The sequence below is a fragment of the Dendrobates tinctorius genome, unplaced genomic scaffold (genome assembly GCF_039654945.1).
Source record: "Dendrobates tinctorius isolate UK_male_01 unplaced genomic scaffold, ASM3965494v1 ptg000396l, whole genome shotgun sequence".
Taxonomy (NCBI): Eukaryota; Metazoa; Chordata; class Amphibia; order Anura; family Dendrobatidae; genus Dendrobates; species Dendrobates tinctorius.
The window spans coordinates 1,356,480-1,380,389 of NW_027362062.1; the positions used below are offsets into that span (position 1 = coordinate 1,356,480).

At 52.5% G+C, this 23,910-nt stretch overlaps 1 protein-coding gene across 4 annotated transcripts in view; it reads right to left on the bottom strand.

The window, feature by feature from the left end:
- Positions 1-12,486: 12,486 nt before the first annotated feature.
- Positions 12,487-23,910, bottom strand: part of ORC1 (origin recognition complex subunit 1) — a 31,535-nt gene continuing 20,111 nt past the window's right edge. For 3 of the 4 annotated variants that reach the window (XM_073563643.1, XM_073563642.1, XM_073563644.1), the window contains exons 11-18: positions 23,436-23,537; positions 15,691-15,862; positions 15,424-15,531; positions 14,577-14,726; positions 14,223-14,342; positions 13,456-13,622; positions 13,018-13,105; positions 12,487-12,787 (exon numbers count right to left, since the gene is read on the bottom strand). In XM_073563643.1, the coding sequence (XP_073419744.1) occupies positions 12,593-12,787; positions 13,018-13,105; positions 13,456-13,622; positions 14,223-14,342; positions 14,577-14,726; positions 15,424-15,531; positions 15,691-15,862; positions 23,436-23,537 (1,102 nt within the window). In that variant the 3' untranslated portion in view covers positions 12,487-12,592. The remainder of the gene's footprint in view (positions 12,788-13,017; positions 13,106-13,455; positions 13,623-14,222; positions 14,343-14,576; positions 14,727-15,423; positions 15,532-15,690; positions 15,863-23,435; positions 23,538-23,910) is intronic. The other variant, XM_073563645.1, reaches the window with a different exon arrangement.

The window sequence follows — 23,910 nt, forward strand, 5'->3', positions numbered from 1 at the left end:
AGTGCGTCGTGTGTAGCAGAGCCGAGTGTGTGTGTGTGAACAGTGCGTCATGTGTAGCAGGGCCGAGTGTGTGTGTGTGTGAACAGTGCGTCATGTGTAGCAGGGCCGAGTGTGTGTGAACAGTGCGTCATGTGTAGCAGGGCCGAGTGTGTGTGAACAGTGCGTCATGTGTAGCAGGGCCGAGTGTGTGTGAACAGTGCGTCATGTGTAGCAGGGCCGAGTGTGTGTGTGTGTGTGTGTGTGTGAACAGTGCAGCGTGTGTAGCAGAGCAGTGTGTGTGTATAGTGCGTCATGTGTAGCAGAGCCGAGTGTGTGTGTGTGTGTGTGAACAGTGCGTCGTGTGTAGCAGGGCCGAGTGTGTGTGAACAGTGCGTCATGTGTAGCAGAGCCGAGTGTGTGTGTGAACAGTGCGTCGTGTGTAGCAGAGCCGAGTGTGTGTGTGTGTGTGTGAACAGTGCGTCGTGTGTAGCAGAGCCGTGTGTGTACAGTGCGTCGTGTGTAGCAGAGCCGTGTGTGTGAACAGTGTCATGTGTAGCAGAGCGGAGTGTGTGAACAGTGTCATGTGTAGCAGAGCATATGTGTAGCAGGGCCGAGTGTGTGTGTGTGTGTGTGAACAGTGCGTCATGTGTAGCAGGGCCGAGTGTGTGTGTGAACAGTGCGTCGTGTGTAGCAGGGCCGAGTGTGTGTGTGTGAACAGTGCGTCGTGTGTAGCAGGGCCGAGTGTGTGTGTGTGAACAGTGCGTCGTGTGTAGCAGGGCCGAGTGTGTGTGTGTGAACAGTGCGTCGTGTGTAGCAGGGCCGAGTGTGTGTGTGTGAACAGTGCGTCGTGTGTAGCAGGGCCGAGTGTGTGTGTGTGAACAGTGCGTCGTGTGTAGCAGGGCCGAGTGTGTGTGTGTGAACAGTGCGTCGTGTGTAGCAGGGCCGAGTGTGTGTGTGAACAGTGCGTCGTGTGTAGCAGGGCCGAGTGTGTGTGTGTGAACAGTGCGTCGTGTGTAGCAGGGCCGAGTGTGTGTGTGAACAGTGCGTCGTGTGTAGCAGGGCCGAGTGTGTGTGTGTGAACAGTGCGTCGTGTGTAGCAGGGCCGAGTGTGTGTGTGTGTGTGAACAGTGCGTCATGTGTAGCAGGGCCGAGTGTGTGTGTGAACAGTGCGTCGTGTGTAGCAGGGCCGAGTGTGTGTGTGTGAACAGTGCGTCATGTGTAGCAGGGCCGAGTGTGTGTGTGTGTGAACAGTGCGTCATGTGTAGCAGGGCCGAGTGTGTGTGAACAGTGCGTCATGTGTAGCAGGGCCGAGTGTGTGTGTGTGAACAGTGCGTCATGTGTAGCAGGGCCGAGTGTGTGTGTGAACAGTGCGTCGTGTGTAGCAGGGCCGAGTGTGTGTGTGTGTGTGTGAACAGTGCGTCATGTGTAGCAGGGCCGAGTGTGTGTGTGTGTGTGAACAGTGCGTCGTGTGTTGCAGGGCCGAGTGTGTGTGAACAGTGCGTCATGTGTAGCAGAGCCGAGTGTGTGTGTGAACAGTGCGTCGTGTGTAGCAGAGCCGAGTGTGTGTGTGTGTGAACAGTGCGTCGTGTGTAGCAGGGCCGAGTGTGTGTGTGTGAACAGTGCGTCATGTGTAGCAGGGCCGAGTGTGTGTGTGAACAGTGCGTCATGTGTAGCAGGGCCGAGTGTGTGTGTGTGAACAGTGCGTCATGTGTAGCAGGGCCGAGTGTGTGTGTGAACAGTGCGTCATGTGTAGCAGGGCCGAGTGTGTGTGTGAACAGTGCGTCATGTGTAGCAGGGCCGAGTGTGTGTGTGAACAGTGCGTCATGTGTAGCAGGGCCGAGTGTGTGTGTGAACAGTGCGTCATGTGTAGCAGGGCCGAGTGTGTGTGTGAACAGTGCGTCATGTGTAGCAGGGCCGAGTGTGTGTGTGAACAGTGCGTCATGTGTAGCAGGGCCGAGTGTGTGTGTGAACAGTGCGTCATGTGTAGCAGGGCCGAGTGTGTGTGTGAACAGTGCGTCATGTGTAGCAGGGCCGAGTGTGTGTGTGAACAGTGCGTCATGTGTAGCAGGGCCGAGTGTGTGTGTGAACAGTGCGTCATGTGTAGCAGGGCCGAGTGTGTGTGTGAACAGTGCGTCATGTGTAGCAGGGCCGAGTGTGTGTGTGAACAGTGCGTCGTGTGTAGCAGGGCCGAGTGTGTGTGTATGAACAGTGCGTTGTGTGTAGCAGGGCCGAGTGTGTGTGTGTGTGTGTGAACAGTGCGTCGTGTGTAGCAGAGCCGAGTGTGTGTGTGTGAACAGTGCGTCATGTGTAGCAGGGCCGAGTGTGTGTGTGTGTGAACAGTGCGTCATGTGTAGCAGGGCCGAGTGTGTGTGAACAGTGCGTCGTGTGTAGCAGGGACGAGTGTGTGTGTGAACAGTGCGTCATGTGTAGCAGGGCCGAGTGTGTGTGAACAGTGCGTCATGTGTAGCAGGGCCGAGTGTGTGTGAACAGTGCGTCATGTGTAGCAGGGCCGAGTGTGTGTGAACAGTGCGTCATGTGTAGCAGGGCCGAGTGTGTGTGAACAGTGCGTCATGTGTAGCAGGGCCGAGTGTGTGTGAACAGTGCGTCATGTGTAGCAGGGCCGAGTGTGTGTGTGTGTGTGTGTGTGTGTGAACAGTGCAGCGTGTGTAGCAGAGCAGTGTGTGTGTATAGTGCGTCATGTGTAGCAGAGCCGAGTGTGTGTGTGTGTGTGTGAACAGTGCGTCGTGTGTAGCAGGGCCGAGTGTGTGTGAACAGTGCGTCATGTGTAGCAGAGCCGAGTGTGTGTGTGAACAGTGCGTCGTGTGTAGCAGAGCCGAGTGTGTGTGTGTGTGTGTGTGTGTGAACAGTGCGTCGTGTGTAGCAGAGCCGTGTGTGTACAGTGCGTCGTGTGTAGCAGAGCCGTGTGTGTGAACAGTGTCATGTGTAGCAGAGCGGAGTGTGTGAACAGTGTCATGTGTAGCAGAGCATATGTGTAGCAGGGCCGAGTGTGTGTGTGTGTGTGTGTGTGAACAGTGCGTCATGTGTAGCAGGGCCGAGTGTGTGTGTGAACAGTGCGTCGTGTGTAGCAGGGCCGAGTGTGTGTGTGTGAACAGTGCGTCGTGTGTAGCAGGGCCGAGTGTGTGTGTGTGAACAGTGCGTCGTGTGTAGCAGGGCCGAGTGTGTGTGTGTGAACAGTGCGTCGTGTGTAGCAGGGCCGAGTGTGTGTGTGTGAACAGTGCGTCGTGTGTAGCAGGGCCGAGTGTGTGTGTGTGAACAGTGCGTCGTGTGTAGCAGGGCCGAGTGTGTGTGTGAACAGTGCGTCGTGTGTAGCAGGGCCGAGTGTGTGTGTGTGAACAGTGCGTCGTGTGTAGCAGGGCCGAGTGTGTGTGTGTGTGTGAACAGTGCGTCATGTGTAGCAGGGCCGAGTGTGTGTGTGAACAGTGCGTCGTGTGTAGCAGGGCCGAGTGTGTGTGTGTGTGTGTGAACAGTGCGTCATGTGTAGCAGGGCCGAGTGTGTGTGTGTGAACAGTGCGTCATGTGTAGCAGGGCCGAGTGTGTGTGTGAACAGTGCGTCGTGTGTAGCAGGGCCGAGTGTGTGTGTGTGTGTGAACAGTGCGTCATGTGTAGCAGGGCCGAGTGTGTGTGTGTGTGTGAACAGTGCGTCGTGTGTTGCAGGGCCGAGTGTGTGTGAACAGTGCGTCATGTGTAGCAGAGCCGAGTGTGTGTGTGAACAGTGCGTCGTGTGTAGCAGAGCCGAGTGTGTGTGTGTGTGAACAGTGCGTCGTGTGTAGCAGGGCCGAGTGTGTGTGTGTGAACAGTGCGTCATGTGTAGCAGGGCCGAGTGTGTGTGTGAACAGTGCGTCATGTGTAGCAGGGCCGAGTGTGTGTGTGTGAACAGTGCGTCGTGTGTAGCAGGGCCGAGTGTGTGTGAACAGTGCGTCATGTGTAGCAGAGCCGAGTGTGTGTGTGAACAGTGCGTCGTGTGTAGCAGAGCCGAGTGTGTGTGTGTGTGAACAGTGCGTCGTGTGTAGCAGAGCCGTGTGTGTACAGTGCGTCGTGTGTAGCAGAGCAGTGTGTGTGAACAGTGTCATGTGTAGCAGAGCGGAGTGTGTGAACAGTGTCATGTGTAGCAGAGCATATGTGTAGCAGGGCCGAGTGTGTGTGTGTGTGAACAGTGCGTCATGTGTAGCAGGGCCGAGTGTGTGTGTGAACAGTGCGTCGTGTGTAGCAGGGCCGAGTGTGTGTGTGTGAACAGTGCGTCATGTGTAGCAGGGCCGAGTGTGTGTGTGTGAACAGTGCGTCGTGTGTAGCAGGGCCGAGTGTGTGTGTGAACAGTGCGTCGTGTGTAGCAGGGCCGAGTGTGTGTGTGAACAGTGCGTCATGTGTAGCAGGGCCGAGTGTGTGTGTGAACAGTGCGTCATGTGTAGCAGGGCCGAGTGTGTGTGTGTGTGTGAGAACAGTGCGTCGTGTGTTGCAGGGCCGAGTGTGTGTGTGTGTGTGTGTGTGTGTGAACAGTGCGTCATGTGTAGCAGGGCCGAGTGTGTGTGTGAACAGTGCGTCATGTGTAGCAGGGCCGAGTGTGTGTGTGAACAGTGCGTCATGTGTAGCAGGGCCGAGTGTGTGTGTGTGTGTGAACAGTGCGTCATGTGTAGCAGGGCCGAGTGTGTGTGTGTGTGAACAGTGCGTCATGTGTAGCAGGGCCGAGTGTGTGTGTGTGTGAACAGTGCGTCATGTGTAGCAGGGCCGAGTGTGTGTGTGAACAGTGCGTCATGTGTAGCAGGGCCGAGTGTGTGTGTGTGTGTGAACAGTGCGTCGTGTGTAGCAGGGCCGAGTGTGTGTGTGAACAGTGCGTCGTGTGTAGCAGAGCCGAGTGTGTGTGTGTGAACAGTGCGTCATGTGTAGCAGGGCCGAGTGTGTGTGTGTGAACAGTGCGTCGTGTGTAGCAGGGCCGAGTGTGTGTGTGTGTGTGTGTGTGTGAACAGTGCGTCATGTGTAGCAGAGCCGAGTGTGTGTGTGTGTGTGTGTGTGTGAACAGTGCGTCATGTGTAGCAGGGCCGAGTGTGTGTGTGTGAACAGTGCGTCACGTGTAGCAGGGCCGAGTGTGTGTGTGTGAACAGTGCAGCGTGTGTAGCAGAGCCGTGTGTGTGTGAACAGTGTCATGTGTAGCAGAGCGGAGTGTGTGAACAGTGCGTCATGTGTAGCAGAGCATATGTGTAGCAGAGCCGAGTGTGTGAACAGTGCAGCGTGTGTAGCAGAGCCGAGTGTGTGTGTGTGAACAGCGCGTCGTGTGTAGCAGAGCCGTGTGTGTACAGTGCGTCGTGTGTAGCAGAGCCGTGTATGTGAACAGTGCGTAATGTGTAGCGGAGTGTGTGTGTGAACAGTGCGTCATGTGTAGCAGAGCGGAGTGTGTGAACAGTGTCATGTGTAGCAGAGCCGAGTGTGTGTGTGAACAGTGCGTCATGTGTAGCAGGGCCGAGTGTGTGTGTGAACAGTGCGTCATGTGTAGCAGGGCCGAGTGTGTGTGTGAACAGTGCGTCGTGTGTAGCAGGGCCGAGTGTGTGTGTGTGAACAGTGCGTTGTGTGTAGCAGGGCCGAGTGTGTGTGTGTGTGTGTGTGAACAGTGCGTCGTGTGTAGCAGAGCCGAGTGTGTGTGAACAGTGCGTCATGTGTAGCAGGGCCGAGTGTGTGTGTGTGTGAACAGTGCGTCATGTGTAGCAGGGCCGAGTGTGTGTGAACAGTGCGTCGTGTGTAGCAGGGACGAGTGTGTGTGTGAACAGTGCGTCATGTGTAGCAGGGCCGAGTGTGTGTGAACAGTGCGTCATGTGTAGCAGGGCCGAGTGTGTGTGAACAGTGCGTCATGTGTAGCAGGGCCGAGTGTGTGTGAACAGTGCGTCATGTGTAGCAGGGCCGAGTGTGTGTGAACAGTGCGTCATGTGTAGCAGGGCCGAGTGTGTGTGAACAGTGCGTCATGTGTAGCAGGGCCGAGTGTGTGTGAACAGTGCGTCATGTGTAGCAGGGCCGAGTGTGTGTGTGTGTGTGTGTGTGTGAACAGTGCAGCGTGTGTAGCAGAGCAGTGTGTGTGTATAGTGCGTCATGTGTAGCAGAGCCGAGTGTGTGTGTGTGTGTGTGTGTGAACAGTGCGTCGTGTGTAGCAGGGCCGAGTGTGTGTGAACAGTGCGTCATGTGTAGCAGAGCCGAGTGTGTGTGTGAACAGTGCGTCGTGTGTAGCAGAGCCGAGTGTGTGTGTGTGTGTGTGTGAACAGTGCGTCGTGTGTAGCAGAGCCGTGTGTGTACAGTGCGTCGTGTGTAGCAGAGCCGTGTGTGTGAACAGTGTCATGTGTAGCAGAGCGGAGTGTGTGAACAGTGTCATGTGTAGCAGAGCATATGTGTAGCAGGGCCGAGTGTGTGTGTGTGTGTGTGTGTGTGAACAGTGCGTCATGTGTAGCAGGGCCGAGTGTGTGTGTGAACAGTGCGTCGTGTGTAGCAGGGCCGAGTGTGTGTGTGTGAACAGTGCGTCGTGTGTAGCAGGGCCGAGTGTGTGTGTGTGAACAGTGCGTCGTGTGTAGCAGGGCCGAGTGTGTGTGTGTGAACAGTGCGTCGTGTGTAGCAGGGCCGAGTGTGTGTGTGTGAACAGTGCGTCGTGTGTAGCAGGGCCGAGTGTGTGTGTGTGAACAGTGCGTCGTGTGTAGCAGGGCCGAGTGTGTGTGTGAACAGTGCGTCGTGTGTAGCAGGGCCGAGTGTGTGTGTGTGAACAGTGCGTCGTGTGTAGCAGGGCCGAGTGTGTGTGTGTGTGTGAACAGTGCGTCATGTGTAGCAGGGCCGAGTGTGTGTGTGAACAGTGCGTCGTGTGTAGCAGGGCCGAGTGTGTGTGTGTGTGTGTGAACAGTGCGTCATGTGTAGCAGGGCCGAGTGTGTGTGTGTGAACAGTGCGTCATGTGTAGCAGGGCCGAGTGTGTGTGTGAACAGTGCGTCGTGTGTAGCAGGGCCGAGTGTGTGTGTGTGTGTGTGAACAGTGCGTCATGTGTAGCAGGGCCGAGTGTGTGTGTGTGTGTGAACAGTGCGTCGTGTGTTGCAGGGCCGAGTGTGTGTGAACAGTGCGTCATGTGTAGCAGAGCCGAGTGTGTGTGTGAACAGTGCGTCGTGTGTAGCAGAGCCGAGTGTGTGTGTGTGTGAACAGTGCGTCGTGTGTAGCAGGGCCGAGTGTGTGTGTGTGAACAGTGCGTCATGTGTAGCAGGGCCGAGTGTGTGTGTGAACAGTGCGTCATGTGTAGCAGGGCCGAGTGTGTGTGTGTGAACAGTGCGTCGTGTGTAGCAGGGCCGAGTGTGTGTGAACAGTGCGTCATGTGTAGCAGAGCCGAGTGTGTGTGTGAACAGTGCGTCGTGTGTAGCAGAGCCGAGTGTGTGTGTGTGTGTGTGTGAACAGTGCGTCGTGTGTAGCAGAGCCGTGTGTGTACAGTGCGTCGTGTGTAGCAGAGCAGTGTGTGTGAACAGTGTCATGTGTAGCAGAGCGGAGTGTGTGAACAGTGTCATGTGTAGCAGAGCATATGTGTAGCAGGGCCGAGTGTGTGTGTGTGTGAACAGTGCGTCATGTGTAGCAGGGCCGAGTGTGTGTGTGAACAGTGCGTCGTGTGTAGCAGGGCCGAGTGTGTGTGTGTGAACAGTGCGTCATGTGTAGCAGGGCCGAGTGTGTGTGTGTGAACAGTGCGTCGTGTGTAGCAGGGCCGAGTGTGTGTGTGAACAGTGCGTCGTGTGTAGCAGGGCCGAGTGTGTGTGTGAACAGTGCGTCATGTGTAGCAGGGCCGAGTGTGTGTGTGAACAGTGCGTCATGTGTAGCAGGGCCGAGTGTGTGTGTGTGTGTGAGAACAGTGCGTCGTGTGTTGCAGGGCCGAGTGTGTGTGTGTGTGTGTGTGTGTGTGTGTGAACAGTGCGTCATGTGTAGCAGGGCCGAGTGTGTGTGTGAACAGTGCGTCATGTGTAGCAGGGCCGAGTGTGTGTGTGAACAGTGCGTCATGTGTAGCAGGGCCGAGTGTGTGTGTGTGTGTGAACAGTGCGTCATGTGTAGCAGGGCCGAGTGTGTGTGTGTGTGAACAGTGCGTCATGTGTAGCAGGGCCGAGTGTGTGTGTGTGTGAACAGTGCGTCATGTGTAGCAGGGCCGAGTGTGTGTGTGAACAGTGCGTCATGTGTAGCAGGGCCGAGTGTGTGTGTGTGTGTGAACAGTGCGTCGTGTGTAGCAGGGCCGAGTGTGTGTGTGAACAGTGCGTCGTGTGTAGCAGAGCCGAGTGTGTGTGTGTGAACAGTGCGTCATGTGTAGCAGGGCCGAGTGTGTGTGTGTGAACAGTGCGTCGTGTGTAGCAGGGCCGAGTGTGTGTGTGTGTGTGTGTGTGTGTGAACAGTGCGTCATGTGTAGCAGAGCCGAGTGTGTGTGTGTGTGTGTGTGAACAGTGCGTCATGTGTAGCAGGGCCGAGTGTGTGTGTGTGAACAGTGCGTCACGTGTAGCAGGGCCGAGTGTGTGTGTGTGAACAGTGCAGCGTGTGTAGCAGAGCCGTGTGTGTGTGAACAGTGTCATGTGTAGCAGAGCGGAGTGTGTGAACAGTGCGTCATGTGTAGCAGAGCATATGTGTAGCAGAGCCGAGTGTGTGAACAGTGCAGCGTGTGTAGCAGAGCCGAGTGTGTGTGTGTGAACAGCGCGTCGTGTGTAGCAGAGCCGTGTGTGTACAGTGCGTCGTGTGTAGCAGAGCCGTGTATGTGAACAGTGCGTAATGTGTAGCGGAGTGTGTGTGTGAACAGTGCGTCATGTGTAGCAGAGCGGAGTGTGTGAACAGTGTCATGTGTAGCAGAGCATATGTGTAGCAGGGCCGAGTGTGTGTGTGTGTGTGAACAGTGCGTCATGTGTAGCAGGGCCGAGTGTGTGTGTGTGAACAGTGCGTCGTGTGTAGCAGGGCAGAGTGTGTGTGTGTGAACAGTGCGTCGTGTGTAGCAGGGCCGAGTGTGTGTGTGTGAACAGTGCGTCGTGTGTAGCAGGGCCGAGTGTGTGTGTGTGAACAGTGCGTCATGTGTAGCAGGGCCGAGTGTGTGTGTGTGAACAGTGCGTCGTGTGTAGCAGGGCCGAGTGTGTGTGTGAACAGTGCGTCGTGTGTAGCAGGGCCGAGTGTGTGTGTGTGAACAGTGCGTCGTGTGTAGCAGGGCCGAGTGTGTGTGTGAACAGTGCGTCGTGTGTAGCAGGGCCGAGTGTGTGTGTGAACAGTGCGTCATGTGTAGCAGGGCCGAGTGTGTGTGTGTGTGAACAGTGCGTCGTGTGTTGCAGGGCCGAGTGTGTGTGTGTGTGTGTGAACAGTGCGTCATGTGTAGCAGGGCCGAGTGTGTGTGTGTGTGAACAGTGCGTCATGTGTAGCAGGGCCGAGTGTGTGTGTGTGTGAACAGTGCGTCATGTGTAGCAGGGCAGAGTGTGTGTGTGTGTGAACAGTGCGTCATGTGTAGCAGAGCCGAGTGTGTGTGTGTGTGTGTGAACAGTGCGTCATGTGTTGCAGGGCCGAGTGTGTGTGAACAGTGCGTCATGTGTAGCAGGGCCGAGTGTGTGTGTGAACAGTGCGTCATGTGTAGCAGGGCCGAGTGTGTGTGTGTGTGTGTGTGAACAGTGCGTCATGTGTAGCAGGGCCGAGTGTGTGTGTGTGTGAACAGTGCGTCATGTGTAGCAGGGCCGAGTGTGTGTGTGTGTGTGTGTGAACAGTGCGTCATGTGTAGCAGGGCCGAGTGTGTGTGTGAACAGTGCGTCATGTGTAGCAGGGCCGAGTGTGTGTGTGTGTGTGAACAGTGCGTCATGTGTAGCAGGGCCGAGTGTGTGTGTGTGAACAGTGCGTCGTGTGTAGCAGGGCCGAGTGTGTGTGTGTGAACAGTGCGTCGTGTGTAGCAGAGCCGAGTGTGTGTGTGTGAACAGTGCGTCATGTGTAGCAGGGCCGAGTGTGTGTGTGTGAACAGTGCGTCGTGTGTAGCAGGGCCGAGTGTGTGTGTGTGTGTGTGTGTGAACAGTGCGTCATGTGTAGCAGAGCCGAGTGTGTGTGTGTGTGTGTGTGTGTGTGTGTGTGAACAGTGCGTCATGTGTAGCAGGGCCGAGTGTGTGTGTGTGAACAGTGCGTCACGTGTAGCAGGGCCGAGTGTGTGTGTGTGTGTGTGTGTGAACAGTGCAGCGTGTGTAGCAGAGCCGTGTGTGTGTGAACAGTGTCATGTGTAGCAGAGCGGAGTGTGTGAACAGTGCGTCATGTGTAGCAGAGCATATGTGTAGCAGAGCCGAGTGTGTGAACAGTGCAGCGTGTGTAGCAGAGCCGAGTGTGTGTGTGTGAACAGCGCGTCGTGTGTAGCAGAGCCGTGTGTGTACAGTGCGTCGTGTGTAGCAGAGCCGTGTATGTGAACAGTGCGTAATGTGTAGCGGAGTGTGTGTGTGAACAGTGCGTCATGTGTAGCAGAGCGGAGTGTGTGAACAGTGTCATGTGTAGCAGAGCATATGTGTAGCAGGGCCGAGTGTGTGTGTGTGAACAGTGCGTCATGTGTAGCAGGGCCGAGTGTGTGTGTGTGAACAGTGCGTCGTGTGTAGCAGCGCCGACTGTGTGTGTGTGAACAGTGCGTCGTGTGTAGCAGGGCCGAGTGTGTGTGTGTGAACAGTGCGTCGTGTGTAGCAGGGCCGAGTGTGTGTGTGTGAACAGTGCGTCGTGTGTAGCAGGGCCGAGTGTGTGTGTGAACAGTGCGTCGTGTGTAGCAGGGCCGAGTGTGTGTGTGTGAACAGTGCGTCGTGTGTAGCAGGGCCGAGTGTGTGTGTGTGTGAACAGTGCGTCATGTGTAGCAGGGCCGAGTGTGTGTGTGAACAGTGCGTCATGTGTAGCAGGGCCGAGTGTGTGTGTGTGTGAACAGTGCGTCGTGTGTTGCAGGGCCGAGTGTGTGTGTGTGTGTGAACAGTGCGTCATGTGTAGCAGGGCCGAGTGTGTGTGTGTGTGAACAGTGCGTCATGTGTAGCAGGGCCGAGTGTGTGTGTGTGTGTGAACAGTGCGTCATGTGTAGCAGGGCCGAGTGTGTGTGTGTGTGTGTGTGAACAGTGCGTCATGTGTAGCAGAGCCGAGTGTGTGTGTGTGTGTGTGAACAGTGCGTCATGTGTAGCAGGGCCGAGTGTGTGTGTGTGAACAGTGCGTCATGTGTAGCAGGGCCGAGTGTGTGTGTGTGAACAGTGCGTCATGTGTAGCAGGGCCGAGTGTGTGTGTGAACAGTGCGTCATGTGTAGCAGGGCCGAGTGTGTGTGTGAACAGTGCGTCATGTGTAGCAGGGCCGAGTGTGTGTGTGTGAACAGTGCGTCGTGTGTAGCAGGGCCGAGTGTGTGTGTGTGTGAACAGTGCGTCGTGTGTAGCAGAGCCGAGTGTGTGTGTGTGAACAGTGCGTCATGTGTAGCAGGGCCGAGTGTGTGTGTGTGAACAGTGCGTCGTGTGTAGCAGGGCCGAGTGTGTGTGTGTGTGTGTGTGTGAACAGTGCGTCATGTGTAGCAGAGCCGAGTGTGTGTGTGTGTGTGAACAGTGCGTCATGTGTAGCAGGGCCGAGTGTGTGTGTGTGAACAGTGCGTCATGTGTAGCAGGGCCGAGTGTGTGTGTGTGTGTGAACAGTGCAGCGTGTGTAGCAGAGCCGTGTGTGTGTGAACAGTGTCATGTGTAGCAGAGCGGAGTGTGTGAACAGTGCGTCATGTGTAGCAGAGCATATGTGTAGCAGAGCCGAGTGTGTGTGTGAACAGTGCAGCGTGTGTAGCAGAGCCGAGTGTGTGTGTGTGAACAGCGCGTCGTGTGTAGCAGAGCCGTGTGTGTACAGTGCGTCGTGTGTAGCAGAGCCGTGTATGTGAACAGTGCGTAATGTGTAGCGGAGTGTGTGTGTGAACAGTGCGTCATGTGTAGCAGAGCCGAGTGTGTGTGTGTGAACAGCGCGTCGTGTGTAGCAGAGCCGTGTGTGTACAGTGCGTCGTGTGTAGCAGAGCCGTGTATGTGAACAGTGCGTAATGTGTAGCGGAGTGTGTGTGTGAACAGTGCGTCATGTGTAGCAGAGCCGAGTGTGTGTGAACAGTGTCATGTGTAGCAGAGCGGAGTGTGTGTGTGTGAATAGTGCGTCATGTGCAGCAGAGCCGAGTGTGTGTGTGAATAGTGCGTCATGTGCAGCAGAGCCGAGTGTGTGTGTGTGTGTACAGTGCGTCATGTGCAGCAGAGCCGAGTGTGTGTGTGTGTGTGTGAACAGTGCGTCATGTGTAGCAGAGCCGAGTGTGTGTGAACAGTGCGTCATGTGCAGCAGAGCCGTGTGTGTGTGTGTGTGTGTGTGTGTGTGTGTGTGTGAGAACAGTGCGTCATGTGTAGCAGAGCGGAGTGTGTGTACAGGCGAGCGTTTATGTATAGTATGTGTGTTTATCGAATGGGAAATAAGAATCCATATACTTTCAGATAAAAAGTTTGTATCTTAAGAAATCCATAAGAAAAATAAACAGCAAAGATAAAACACATATAAAGCTTTATTATAAATAACCATAAACTGGGTTAAATATCGGTCACAGATTTAAAATATATACATTACTAATCAGCACAGTAAGAATCCAGAGATCACTCCTCCCGGAGGGCGTACAGGACATCATCCTGACTGACATTCATCCGCACTCGTAGGCACAGGTCATTCCGGCTGGATTCCACCAAAAGAAGACGAGAGGCTCCGAGTCGTAAACAGACGGCCATGGTCTCGGACATGGAAGGAGGCGCAATTCCTTCTATCCTGCATAATGCAATGTACTGATGATATACCTGCAAAAAAAAACACCAGAGTAAGTGCATGCGCCTCGCAGCAACGGCATACACCTCCCCCCAATAATGCAATAGAGAGAAGTACATTATCCCTTTACATTTTGTAAATATCATTCCAGCGTCTCGCTACAACCCCCCTGTGTGCAGTGGACAGATGACCCTGCTCAGCGGCAAATACTGATGAATTCCTGGATCTTTTTACAAAATCTTAAATCCATATATAAAATCACCTGTTGCAAAGTAGATTCTTCAAGCCCAGATCTTCTAAATTCTGCAATCACCGCTTTTAAAAATGTCTGCTCCTGCACAGAGGCGCTCCTGCGGAGAAACATGCAGACCGGGTTACTGTTGCATCTTGTCCTCTGACAACTTTAAAGAAGGGGTTGTCACATAATTAACATATCAGCCATCTGTAGGATAGATGATAAATGTATGATCGCTGGGGGGAGGGTCCGGCTGCGGAGATCCCCACCGATCAAGAGAATGGGGGGCTCAAAGTCCTCTAGTCGTACTCACTAACGCTACAGTCACACATTGAACTTTGGAACCTCCTCTTGTGATTGGTCGGATCTTCAGCGATCATACATTTATGGTAAAATCCTCGTGATATAGCAATAAAAAGAAATTTAAGTCTTTGAGATCTTGCCCACCTCTGGACGCCATCCTACCTAATGGCCAGGATGTAGGGAGAGGAGAACATCTCATCCAGGGCCTCTATGACGTGAAGCATTTTCACCAGGGACAATTCACCCTTCTTGCTTGAGAACTCGCAGATCTCTGTTGCTCTACGACAGATGTCCAGACATCGGCGAGCATCGCCAGACAGGGCAGCCACCTGAGGAATAACAATAAGGTTACATGTAGTTGTAAGCGCTAAATAGCCGCATTGTGTCCCTGCGAACATGATGTCGCAACTTTTTGCAAGGTGCATGTACAAAACAATACATTGTGGCTCTGTTCACATGCATTATGGGATGAAGTAACGGTGGCACAAGCGAATCCTTGGCGGAGCAACCCATGTCGCAACCAAAGATACCTTACTCCTTGTCATACACACACATGTACAAGAACACTATTGCTAGCATATGGCATCACCTTTAGGATGCCCCACTGATTGGGAGAAGGGGGATGCAGGGCTACTCCACAACGTTTTCCTGCACAACGTTGCGCCAGAGAAAGGCAGAACAACTCCATTCACTTGAATGAACGACCAGGGAAAGAGTAAATGGTCCACGCCGCTAAATCAAGATAGGTGGGAGTCACCGAGGGCGAACCCCCAAATAACCTTGTGATACAGCATCACCTCTTTATAAGTAAATATCACTTAAATTAATCAATAAACGATAATGTGTTTCCAATTTTACTCCATGAATGAGCCAAAAACACGAAAGGCTCCAGAAAATAAACGGTACCCGAAGGTACTTTAGGCACGAACCTTTCTTGACACTAGTTGGATGGCATCATCCTCAAACGCCTTGACGTGATTTAGCCTTGAGGTTATGATCTGCTGGAGCTGTTTGTGCGTATACGGCTGGAATGACATCCGGGTAAGACCCTAAAAACAAACATTTTATATTAATAAGATTAAACATAAAACACAAAATATTACAATGAGCAAAGTCTTTAAAGATACAATGAAAGAGAAAAACTTAGGTCATGAAAACAAAGCCTGTGCACATGTCCTGTTTGGGCATATGGGTATCATATGGGGGGGGGGGTTGCAAGACAATAAAATATGATTGCATAACATGAAGGGCATTCTAAGAAAACACAAGCAACATTTTCCTACCAATCTGCTGGAAACCCGATTCATCATCATTCTTTCCGGCAGATCCATTGTGTTAGCAATTGCAAGGACAATGAGTTTTGCATGTTTTCGTGTCGGCCAGTCAAATAAACTGTACATAACGTTTTGTTTCCTGGTCCAAAGCAAGTCCAACTGGGGAGAAATACTAGAGGTCAGACATATGCAACCTGTTCCTTGGCATATTTAACTTATTTCTGTCAATGCCTTGGAAAACAAAAGTCAGAAGATTGAACACCAACTATTTTTTGTACAAAACCTATAAAAAGGGACAAATATATAACATCTGGACTAAAAGACATGCCCCCCCACTTTCCACCAAAATTTGGTGAGGAAAAAAGTGCATCTTATAGACCAAAAAATACGGTGTATATAAGGCTAGTTTCACATTAGTGTTTACGGCCGCAGCGTCGGGCTGCGCACGGCCGCCGCTAAGCCCCGCCTCTGCCGGTAGCTCCGCCTACAGATGCATGACGCTGCATGCGTCCCCTATCTTTAGCACTGGGGACGCAGGCCGTGCGCAGTATGCGTTTGGCGGCGCATGCGTCCTTTTGACGCTGCGCCGAGCGCACCAAATTGCAGCCTGTTGCGTTTGGCGCAGCGTCAAAAGGACGCATGCGCCGCCAAACGCATACTGCGCACGGCCTGCGTCCCCAGTGCTAAAGATAGGGGACGCAGGACGCATGGAGCGTCATGCGTCCGTAGGCAGAGCTACCGGCGGAGGCTCGGCTTAGCAGCGGCCGTGCACAGCCCGACGCTGCGGCCGTAAACGCTAATGTGAAACTAGCCTAAATGGTGCAAAACTTTTTAATTCCAAAACACACATCCTTACCTCATCTACCAGCAATACTGTGGTCTCTCTATTGCAGGCGGCAGTGCTGAATCTTTTCTCCAGGAGTGCAGCCGCGTGGTCTGCGGTCGCCTTCTGTCCTGTTAAAAGCTGAAATTACACAAAATAAGGGAATGTCACAGTGTATCGAGTATAGGTCTACGAATTATACGTTGCACGTGCAAAGGTTTAATCTTTATCCGCCTTTTACACAACACTATTACTGAGATTTATATAAATGGGGCAGTGAAGTGCTACAGGTTTTCCCACCTTTAATACTTGCACGTAGGCCTGATGAGGGTCTGTCAGCTTCATGCCGTTGATTTCTATGAATTGGAAAGATGGCAAATCATCGTCCTCAACAGCGGTCTGCAGGCTGCGGATCACTTCATGTACGGTTGCAGTTTTCCCTGTCCCCGGAACACCAGATATGTACATGCAGCTGGAAAAGTATAGAAAATGCACAGTAAAGGATACCAGCCACCGCTGCAGTCCATCAGTGCTGGCTGGTCTCATAGGTAAAGCGCGTGCTATACCGCTTGCAAGCACGGCTCTGAAGCTGTCCACATTGCTGGATCCGGACAGCTTCAGTCCCTGCAGCAGAGGCAAAGCTGGAAAAGAACACAGTTCAGACCAGCAGCACCAGGAAAAGCACTTTCATACTAGGAACCCAAAAAAATGCATTCGCTGTATGCGGATATTAACCCCTTAACGACCAGGGGTATTTTTGGTTTTGCATTTTCATTTTTCCCTCCCCTTCTTTCCAGAGCCATAACTTTATTTTTCCGTCTATATGGCCATGTGAGTGCTTATTTTTTGCGGGACGAGTTGTACTTTTAAATGACACCATTGGTTTTACCATGTCATGTTCACCAAGTGAGGTGAAATTGCAAAAAAAGTGCAATCCCACACTTGTTTTTTGCTTGGCTTTTTTGCTAGGTTCACTAGATGCTAAATCTGACCTGCCATTATGATTCTCCAGGTCATTACGAGTTCATAGACACCAAACAGGCCTATGTCCTCTTTTATCTAAGTGGTGAAAAAAATTCCAAATTTTGCTTAAAAAAAAAAAAAAAAAAAGATTTTTGTGTACTCACCGTAAAATCTCTCTCTCAGCCTTTAATTGGGGGACACAGAACCGTGGGTGTTATGCTGCTGTCCACTAGGAGGCGACACTATGCATAATCTGAAAAAGATTAACTTTGGCTCCTCCTCTGCAGTATACACCCCTGGACGGCGTCAGCCTTCTCCAGTTTTGTGCAAAAGCATTAGGAGGAATATACCAGAAACATAACCATGCCTGTAAGAAGGCTACCATAAACGAGCTCAAAAAATGAGAACCCAAACGTAACAACGGCCCGCAAGGGCAACAGGGTGGGAGCTGTGTCCCCCAATCAAAGGCTAAGAGAAAGAGATTTTACGGTGAGTACACAAAAATCTCATTTACTCTGTCACCTTATTGGGGGACACAGAACCGTGGGACGTCCCAAAGCAGTCCCTGGGTGGGAAGCAGTGGACGAATATTGTACTGACAGTTCCCTAAATTCGGGGTACTGCCGCCTGCAGGACCCGTCTACCCAGGCTCGCATACGCTGAGGACTGGGTATGCACTCTGTAGTGTTTTGTAAATGTGTGCAGGCTAGTCCAAGTGGCTGCCTTACACACTTGATGTGCCGAGGCTTGATGCTGAATGGCCCAAGAGGCCCCTACCGCCATCGTAGAGTGAGCCGTGATACCGGCCAGAAGAGCAGAATTGTTAAGGCGGTAAGCTTCTTGAATGGTGGACTTGATCCACCTAGCAAGGGTGGCGTTGAAAGCCGGTAGGCCCTTGCGAACGCCTTCTGGAAGAAGGAAAAGTGAATTAGACTTCCGGAAGGGAGCAGTCCTAGACACGTAAATACGCAATGCCCTGACAAAGTCTAGCGTATGCAGAGCCTTCTCCACTCTATGAACGGGAACCGGGCAAAGAGATGGTAATGAGATTTTCTCATTGAGGTGGAAGGTGGACACAACCTTCGGAAGGAAGGATGGCACTGTACGGAGAACCACCTTGTCCTGATGAAAAACCAGGAAGGGTTGTCTGCAGGAAAGAGCTGAAAGTTCGGACACCCTGCGTAGCGAGGTGATTGCCACCAGGAAAAACCACTTCCTGTGATAGAAAGCAGAGTGAGACCTCCTTTAGGGGTTCAAAAGGAGGTGTCTGTAGTGCTGTCAAGACCAGGTTGAGGTCCCACGTCTCCGACGGATGTTTGTAGGGGGGAACCAAATCGAGAAACCCCTTGGAGAAAAGTCTTCTCTTGCGGCTTGTTAGCAAAATGCCTCTGAAAGAGCACTGAAAGCGCTGACACCTGGCTCTTAAGCGAGCCCAGGGATAGCCCGGCGTCCAGGCCTGACTGAAGGAAACCGAGGACCTTTGGAAGAGAATAGGGGAGTGGGATGTGCCCACGAAATTCGCACCATGTGAAGAAAGCCTTCCAGGTACGATAGTAAGTTTTGGCTGAAGTTGGCTTTCGAGCCCTGATCATGGTTTTAACAACGTCCAATGAAAAACTTGCTTGGGTCAAAAACCAGATCTCAATGGCCACGCCGTCAAATTGAGAGCCCCTGATTTCTGGTGGAAGAACAGGCCTTGTGACAGAAGTTCGGGACGTGTGGGGAGACGCCAGGGAGCGTCTGCTGTGAGTTGCACTACGTCGGCGTACCATGTACGCCTGGGCCAGTCTGGAGTGAATAGGATGGTGGGGAACACCCTCTTGTTTGATCTTCCTCAGGACTCTGGAAATCAGGGGAAGGGGTGGAAAAATGTACAGAAGCTGGAACTGGGTCCAGTCCTGAACCAGGGCATCTGCTCCAAGCGACTGCGGATCGCGCGTCCTGGCCATGAAATTGGGAACTTTGGCATTGAGATGGGATGCCATCAGAACCACGTCCGGGGTCCCGCAACGATGGCAGATCTGATGGAAAACTTCGGGATGGAGAGACCACTCCCCCCGAGTCCATTCCTTGACGGCTGAGATAGTCGGCCTCCCAGTTGTCCACACCCAGAATGTGGACCGCAGAGAGTACCGACCTCGCATCCTCCGCCCAGTGTAGGATACGTGTTACTTCGTTCATCGCCTGGATGCTGCGGGTGCCGCCTTGATGGTTCACGTATGCCACCGCCGTGGCATTGTCCGACTGCACTCTGATATGAGAGTCTGCTAGCAAGTGATGGAAGGCTTTCAATGCCAGGAAGATGGCCCGAATTTCCAGGATGTTGATGGGCATGGTCACTTCCATTGGTGACCACTTGCCTTGCGCTCTGTGATGTAGGTGTACCGCGCTCCAACCCGTAAGGCTTGCGCCGGTGGTCAAAACCTTTCAGTGACCGGAGAGAAAAGGATTTTCCCATTGCAAGCGAGGTTGGCTGGAGCCACCAGTGCAGGGACCTCCTGGTTTTCGCTGATAACCGGAACTCTCTCTTGAGGGAGAACAGATTCCTGTCCCAGGACTTGAAGATGGGGTCTGAGGTGAATCTGGGCAAATGGTACCGCCTCCATTGCTGCTGCCATCCTGCCCAGTCCGCTCATGGCATACCGGAGAGATCGGGGGAAACCGCGGAGAAGAGTGTGAACTCCCAAACGGAGGGCCAGTGCCTTGTCCCTGGGGAGGATCACCAGACCCCTGGAGGTGTCAAATAGCATCCCCAGGAAGGTCAGAGACTGACTTGGGGTAGTCGAGGACTTCTGTAAATTGACTAACCATCCCAGGCGACTCAGAGTGTCGATCGTGATTGAGACTTTGACCTCGCAGTCCTTGAAGGTGGGGGCCTTGATGAGGAGGTCGTCCAGGTATGGAACGACTACTATGCCTCTGGAGTGCAGAACGTCCATGGTAGCTGCCATGTCCTTTGTAAATGTTCTGAGAGCCGTGGTGAGACCAAACGGGAGGGCCACAAACTGGTAATGGTCTTGGTTGATTGCGAGTTTGAGAAATCTTCTGATGGGCGAAGCAATCGGTATATACAGGTATGCGTCCTGTATGTCTATGGAGGCGAGATATTCTCCTTCCTCCATGGACGCAACGATTGACCGGAGGGATTCCATGCGAAGGTGACGAACTCGAACATACTTATTCAGTTGCTTGAGGTCTAGTATGGGTCGGACGCTGCCTCCCTTTTTGGGCACCACGAACAGGTTGGAGTAGAACCCTCGTAAGGGCTCGTCTGCTGGAACCGGTATTATGACTCCTGCTTGCAGGAGGGATGAAACCGCTTGATGGAAGGCTCGAGCTTTGAGTGGAGGTTTTGGAGGGACAGAGAGAAAAAAACCTGTGCGGTGGGCTGGTAGTAACTCGATCTTGTATCCTGAAGACACTATTTCCTTGACCCACCTGTCTTCTGCAATAGGCAGCCAGACCTGTTGAAAGAGTAGCAGTCGTCCGCCTACAAATGGGGTGTTTTCCGGAGGGGATGAGTAATGATGAATGAAAAGTCTGAGCTTTCCCTCCCTTGGATTTTGCCTGGCTTTCCTTTGACTGCCAGTTTCTGTCCGGCCTCTGTGCCGCCCGTGTGTTGTCCCTGAGAGGGGAACTGTTATGACTAGCCTGAAGAATTCCGAAAGGATCGGAAACGAGATTGATTACGTCTTTTAAACGTGTGTTTTGGTTTCAGCTGAGGGAGGGAAGTACTTTTACCCCCGGTAGCATTGGATATCATTGTATCCAGCTTTTCACCGAAAGGACGGCCCCTGAAGTACGGGAGATTTGTTAGGGACTTTTTTAAGGCCGCATCCGCCTTCCATTGTCTTAGCCAGAGAATATGCCGGATTGTGATGGCATTTGATGCTATTTCCGCTACCCCTCTTGCAGAATCCAACGCTGCATGGACCATGTAATCTGTTACTACTGCAATTTGCACCGCCTGGTCCGCCAGCTGAGGATTTGAAGCTTGGAGGCCCTGTTGTAATAGATCAGCCCAGGCCATAATGGCCTTGGCTGCCCAAACTGAAGCAAATGCAGGAGCTAAAGAGGCACCTGCCGCCTCGAAGATTGAACGAGCCATGCGTTCTACCTGTCTGTCTGTCTGCTGCGTCCTTGAGGGTTGAGCTGCCAGGCAGCGAGAGAAGCGTTTGCTGTCAGCCTAGAGACTGGAGGATCCACTTTAGGCGGATCTGTCCAATCCTTAGTGTCCTTCTGTGGGAAGGGGTACTTTGCTTTCAAGTATTTGCGATTGGCGTTTTCTCAGGCTGCGAAAAATGCTTAGAAAGGAATTTTTTTTTTTTTTGAAATTCCGGGTGATCAAGAAAGACCTCAGATGGTTTCTGAACACTTTCAAAGGAAATCTTGTGTTCTGGTACTTCAGGGGTTGGATAGCACCGGAAGGATGGAAGAGATTATATCCTCAACTAGCGCAGCATTGCTAGGGGGACAAGGGAGCAGAGCGTTCCTTGTTTCGTTATCTGAGTTGGAGTCACATATGCCCTCTGAGTCTTGTGTGGTCTGGGATCGTTGTGGAGATCCACATTGTCTCTCTCTATCAGGGGACGGTCTCGGTGACCTGTAGCCACTGTCTCTCCCTGGAGGGGGACGACCTAGTGCTATGTGAGGACGCAGATGAACGCGACCTGTGGGTCCGCTTACATCTCGAAATGTCGTAAGCGGCCTGTTCCTGATACCGGACGTCCCTTTGCTGGGTATCATTCATAGTCGAGACATGACCCTGCAGAGCCTGCAGTAGTGAGGAGGTCAGGTTATCTATAGACTTTGTTATAGACTGCGACATCTGAGTCGCCCATTCTGGCGCAGTAGCGGCCGCAGAAGCGTTGCTGTTCTTTGGGTACAGTCCCAGCAGTGCGGGTACGTGCTGCCGCTGGGGAGAGTGGCCTTGCAGGCTGTGCAGACTGCGCAAAAGCAGTCTTGCCTGGTCCTTTTTTGAGCCTGACATAGTAACTATTCGCAGAGGCCCTACAGGTGTATCTACGCAGAGGAAAGGAGGAGTAGGGGAGCGTTATAGGTTACAGGAACTCACAGCTGAGTACAAAGGACCCAGCTGTGATCTTACCCCACCGGTGCTCCCCCTAGGTCCAGCGCTGATAAATCCTCTTGTGCCCCCCAGAGACTGCTGTGCTGCCTTCAGTTTCTTCAGGTGCAGCAAGATGGCCACCGGATTCTGAGGTGGAGGGGGAAGGGGGCGGAGAGCTGAAAAGGGCGCGCGGAGCTATGTAAAAGCGCGCCCTTCCTGTCTCGATCCGCCCCTTCTATGACACTGTAGTGTCATTTTTCGTCATCGGGGGGGGGGGGGGGGCGGGAATAAGGCGGCGACTTCGGCTAGGCCGAAGCCGCGGCCTAAATTTGATAGCTCATGCCCAGAAGGGCACCAGGATGGCGCGGTTGTCCGGGGGAAGGTCGGATTCCAACCAGACCCCCCCGGATTGAACGGTAGGCTAGCGGTGGGGACATGAGCGCCACCTGGGCCCTGTGGGGGGACCCTTTGAGGCGCTATGCAGCTGGTGCTGCCGCAGAGACAGGGGTGCCGGGAGCCCTGTCTCTGACAAGTGCCATGCCTGCCTGCACCTCCCCCCGGTCCAAACAGGAGCCCGCAGCTGGGCCGGGGTCCCTGGACATGTAAGTGGCCGAATGGTGCCTGGTACAGGCCCTACCTGCGGTGTCTCGACCTAATGCCCCCAGAGGGGGATTAGGGAGGGTGCTGCTGTCACCGTCAGGGGGCTTCGTCCTACCCTCGACCTCAACCCAGAGCCCAAGGAAACTGGGGAAGGAGGGGGGGGTTCTCGACTTCGAACCAGTACCCGAGGGACTGGGGAAGGAGCGACCTGGGGAAGAGCCATCTCGACCTCAACCGGGTACCCCTTAATAGGGGACCGAGGAGGGAGCCATGCCGCTTTTCTTCATCTGTAATCAGTTGACAAAAATTAAGGAAAAAAACGGAAGAGAGAAAAAAATCTTAGGTGTGCCTCCTTGCGACACTAAGCAAAAACTGGAGAAGGCTGACGCCGTCCAGGGGTGTATACTGCAGAGGAGGAGCCAAAGTTAATCTTTTTCAGATTATGCATAGTGTCGCCTCCTAGTGGACAGCAGCATAACACCCACGGTTCTGTGTCCCCCAATAAGGCGACAGAGTAAAAAAATTTGCGCAATTTTCCAAGACCCGTAGCGTCTCCACTTTTCATGATCTGGGGTTGGGTGGGGGCTTATTTTTTCCGTGCCGGGCTGACGTTTTTAATGATACCACTTTTGTGCGGATACATTCTATTGATCGCCCATTATTGCATTTTAATGCAATGTCTTGGCGACCAAAAAAATGTAATTCTGGCGTTTTGAACTTTATTCTCGCTATGCCGTTTAGCGATCGGGTTAATGCTTATTTTTTTTATTGATAGTTCGGGCGATTCTGAACGCGGCGATACCTAATATGTGTATGTGGGATTTTTTTTTTTACTGTTTTATTTTGATTGGGGCAAAAGGCGGGGTGATTTGAACTTTTAGATTTTTTTAATTCTTTAATTTTTTTTTTTTTTTTACTTTTGGCATGCTTCAATAGCCTCCATAGGAGGCTAGAAGCATGCGCAACCCAATATGATCTGCTACATATGGGCTATGAGCAGATCGCCCATATGTAGCAGATTTACTGCTGTGCTTTCAGCGCCGACCACCGGTGGCGCTGAAAGCCACTATGCCTGGAACAACCATAGAGGTCTCATAGAGACCTCTGGTTGTCCAGGCAACATGACGCCGACCCCCGATCACAACAGGGGTCGGCGATGAGGTCATTTCCGGCCCGGCGGACGGAAATGTGATTTTAAATGCCCGCTGTCAGCTTTGACAGCGGGATTTAACTAGTTAATAGGCGCGGGCGGATGGCGATTCCGCTCGCGCATATTGCGGGCACATGTCAGATGTTCATAACAGCTGACATGTCCCGGCTTTGATGCAGGCTCAGCGCCGGAGCCCTCATCAAAGCAGGGGAGATGTCTGATGACAGACTGTGTCCGTCATTGGACATTAAGGGGTTAACTTACCCTCCGGTCCCATCCAGCAATTTACTTTCTACAAAGTTGTAGACATCTTGGTACTCCTGCTCCCTGCAGGGCAGAGACTCCGGCACAGCAGAGACATGAAGCCTGTTAAAAGTAAATAGCAAAATCTTTATAAAAAAAACAAATAAAAAAAACAAAAAAGGGCATCGCCGCATAAGAGTCCAAATTAAAAGAATGAAAAAAAGATCGGAAAGTTGCATGGAAGCGCCAAAATAGTACTAATAAGAACGACAGCTCACCCCCTGCAAAAACAAGTAATCAGAGCTATGAACTCTAAGAAAAATAAAGTTATGGCTCTTAGAATATGACAGCCAAAGACACTTTTTTTTTTAACTTTTCTCTTGTAATTAATGCTTTAAGCCATAAAAAAGATAAAAAAAAAACAACGATGAAATTGCTTAACCCACTTTTCAGTACATTATATATGGTGAAATAAATAGTGTCGTTCAAAATTACA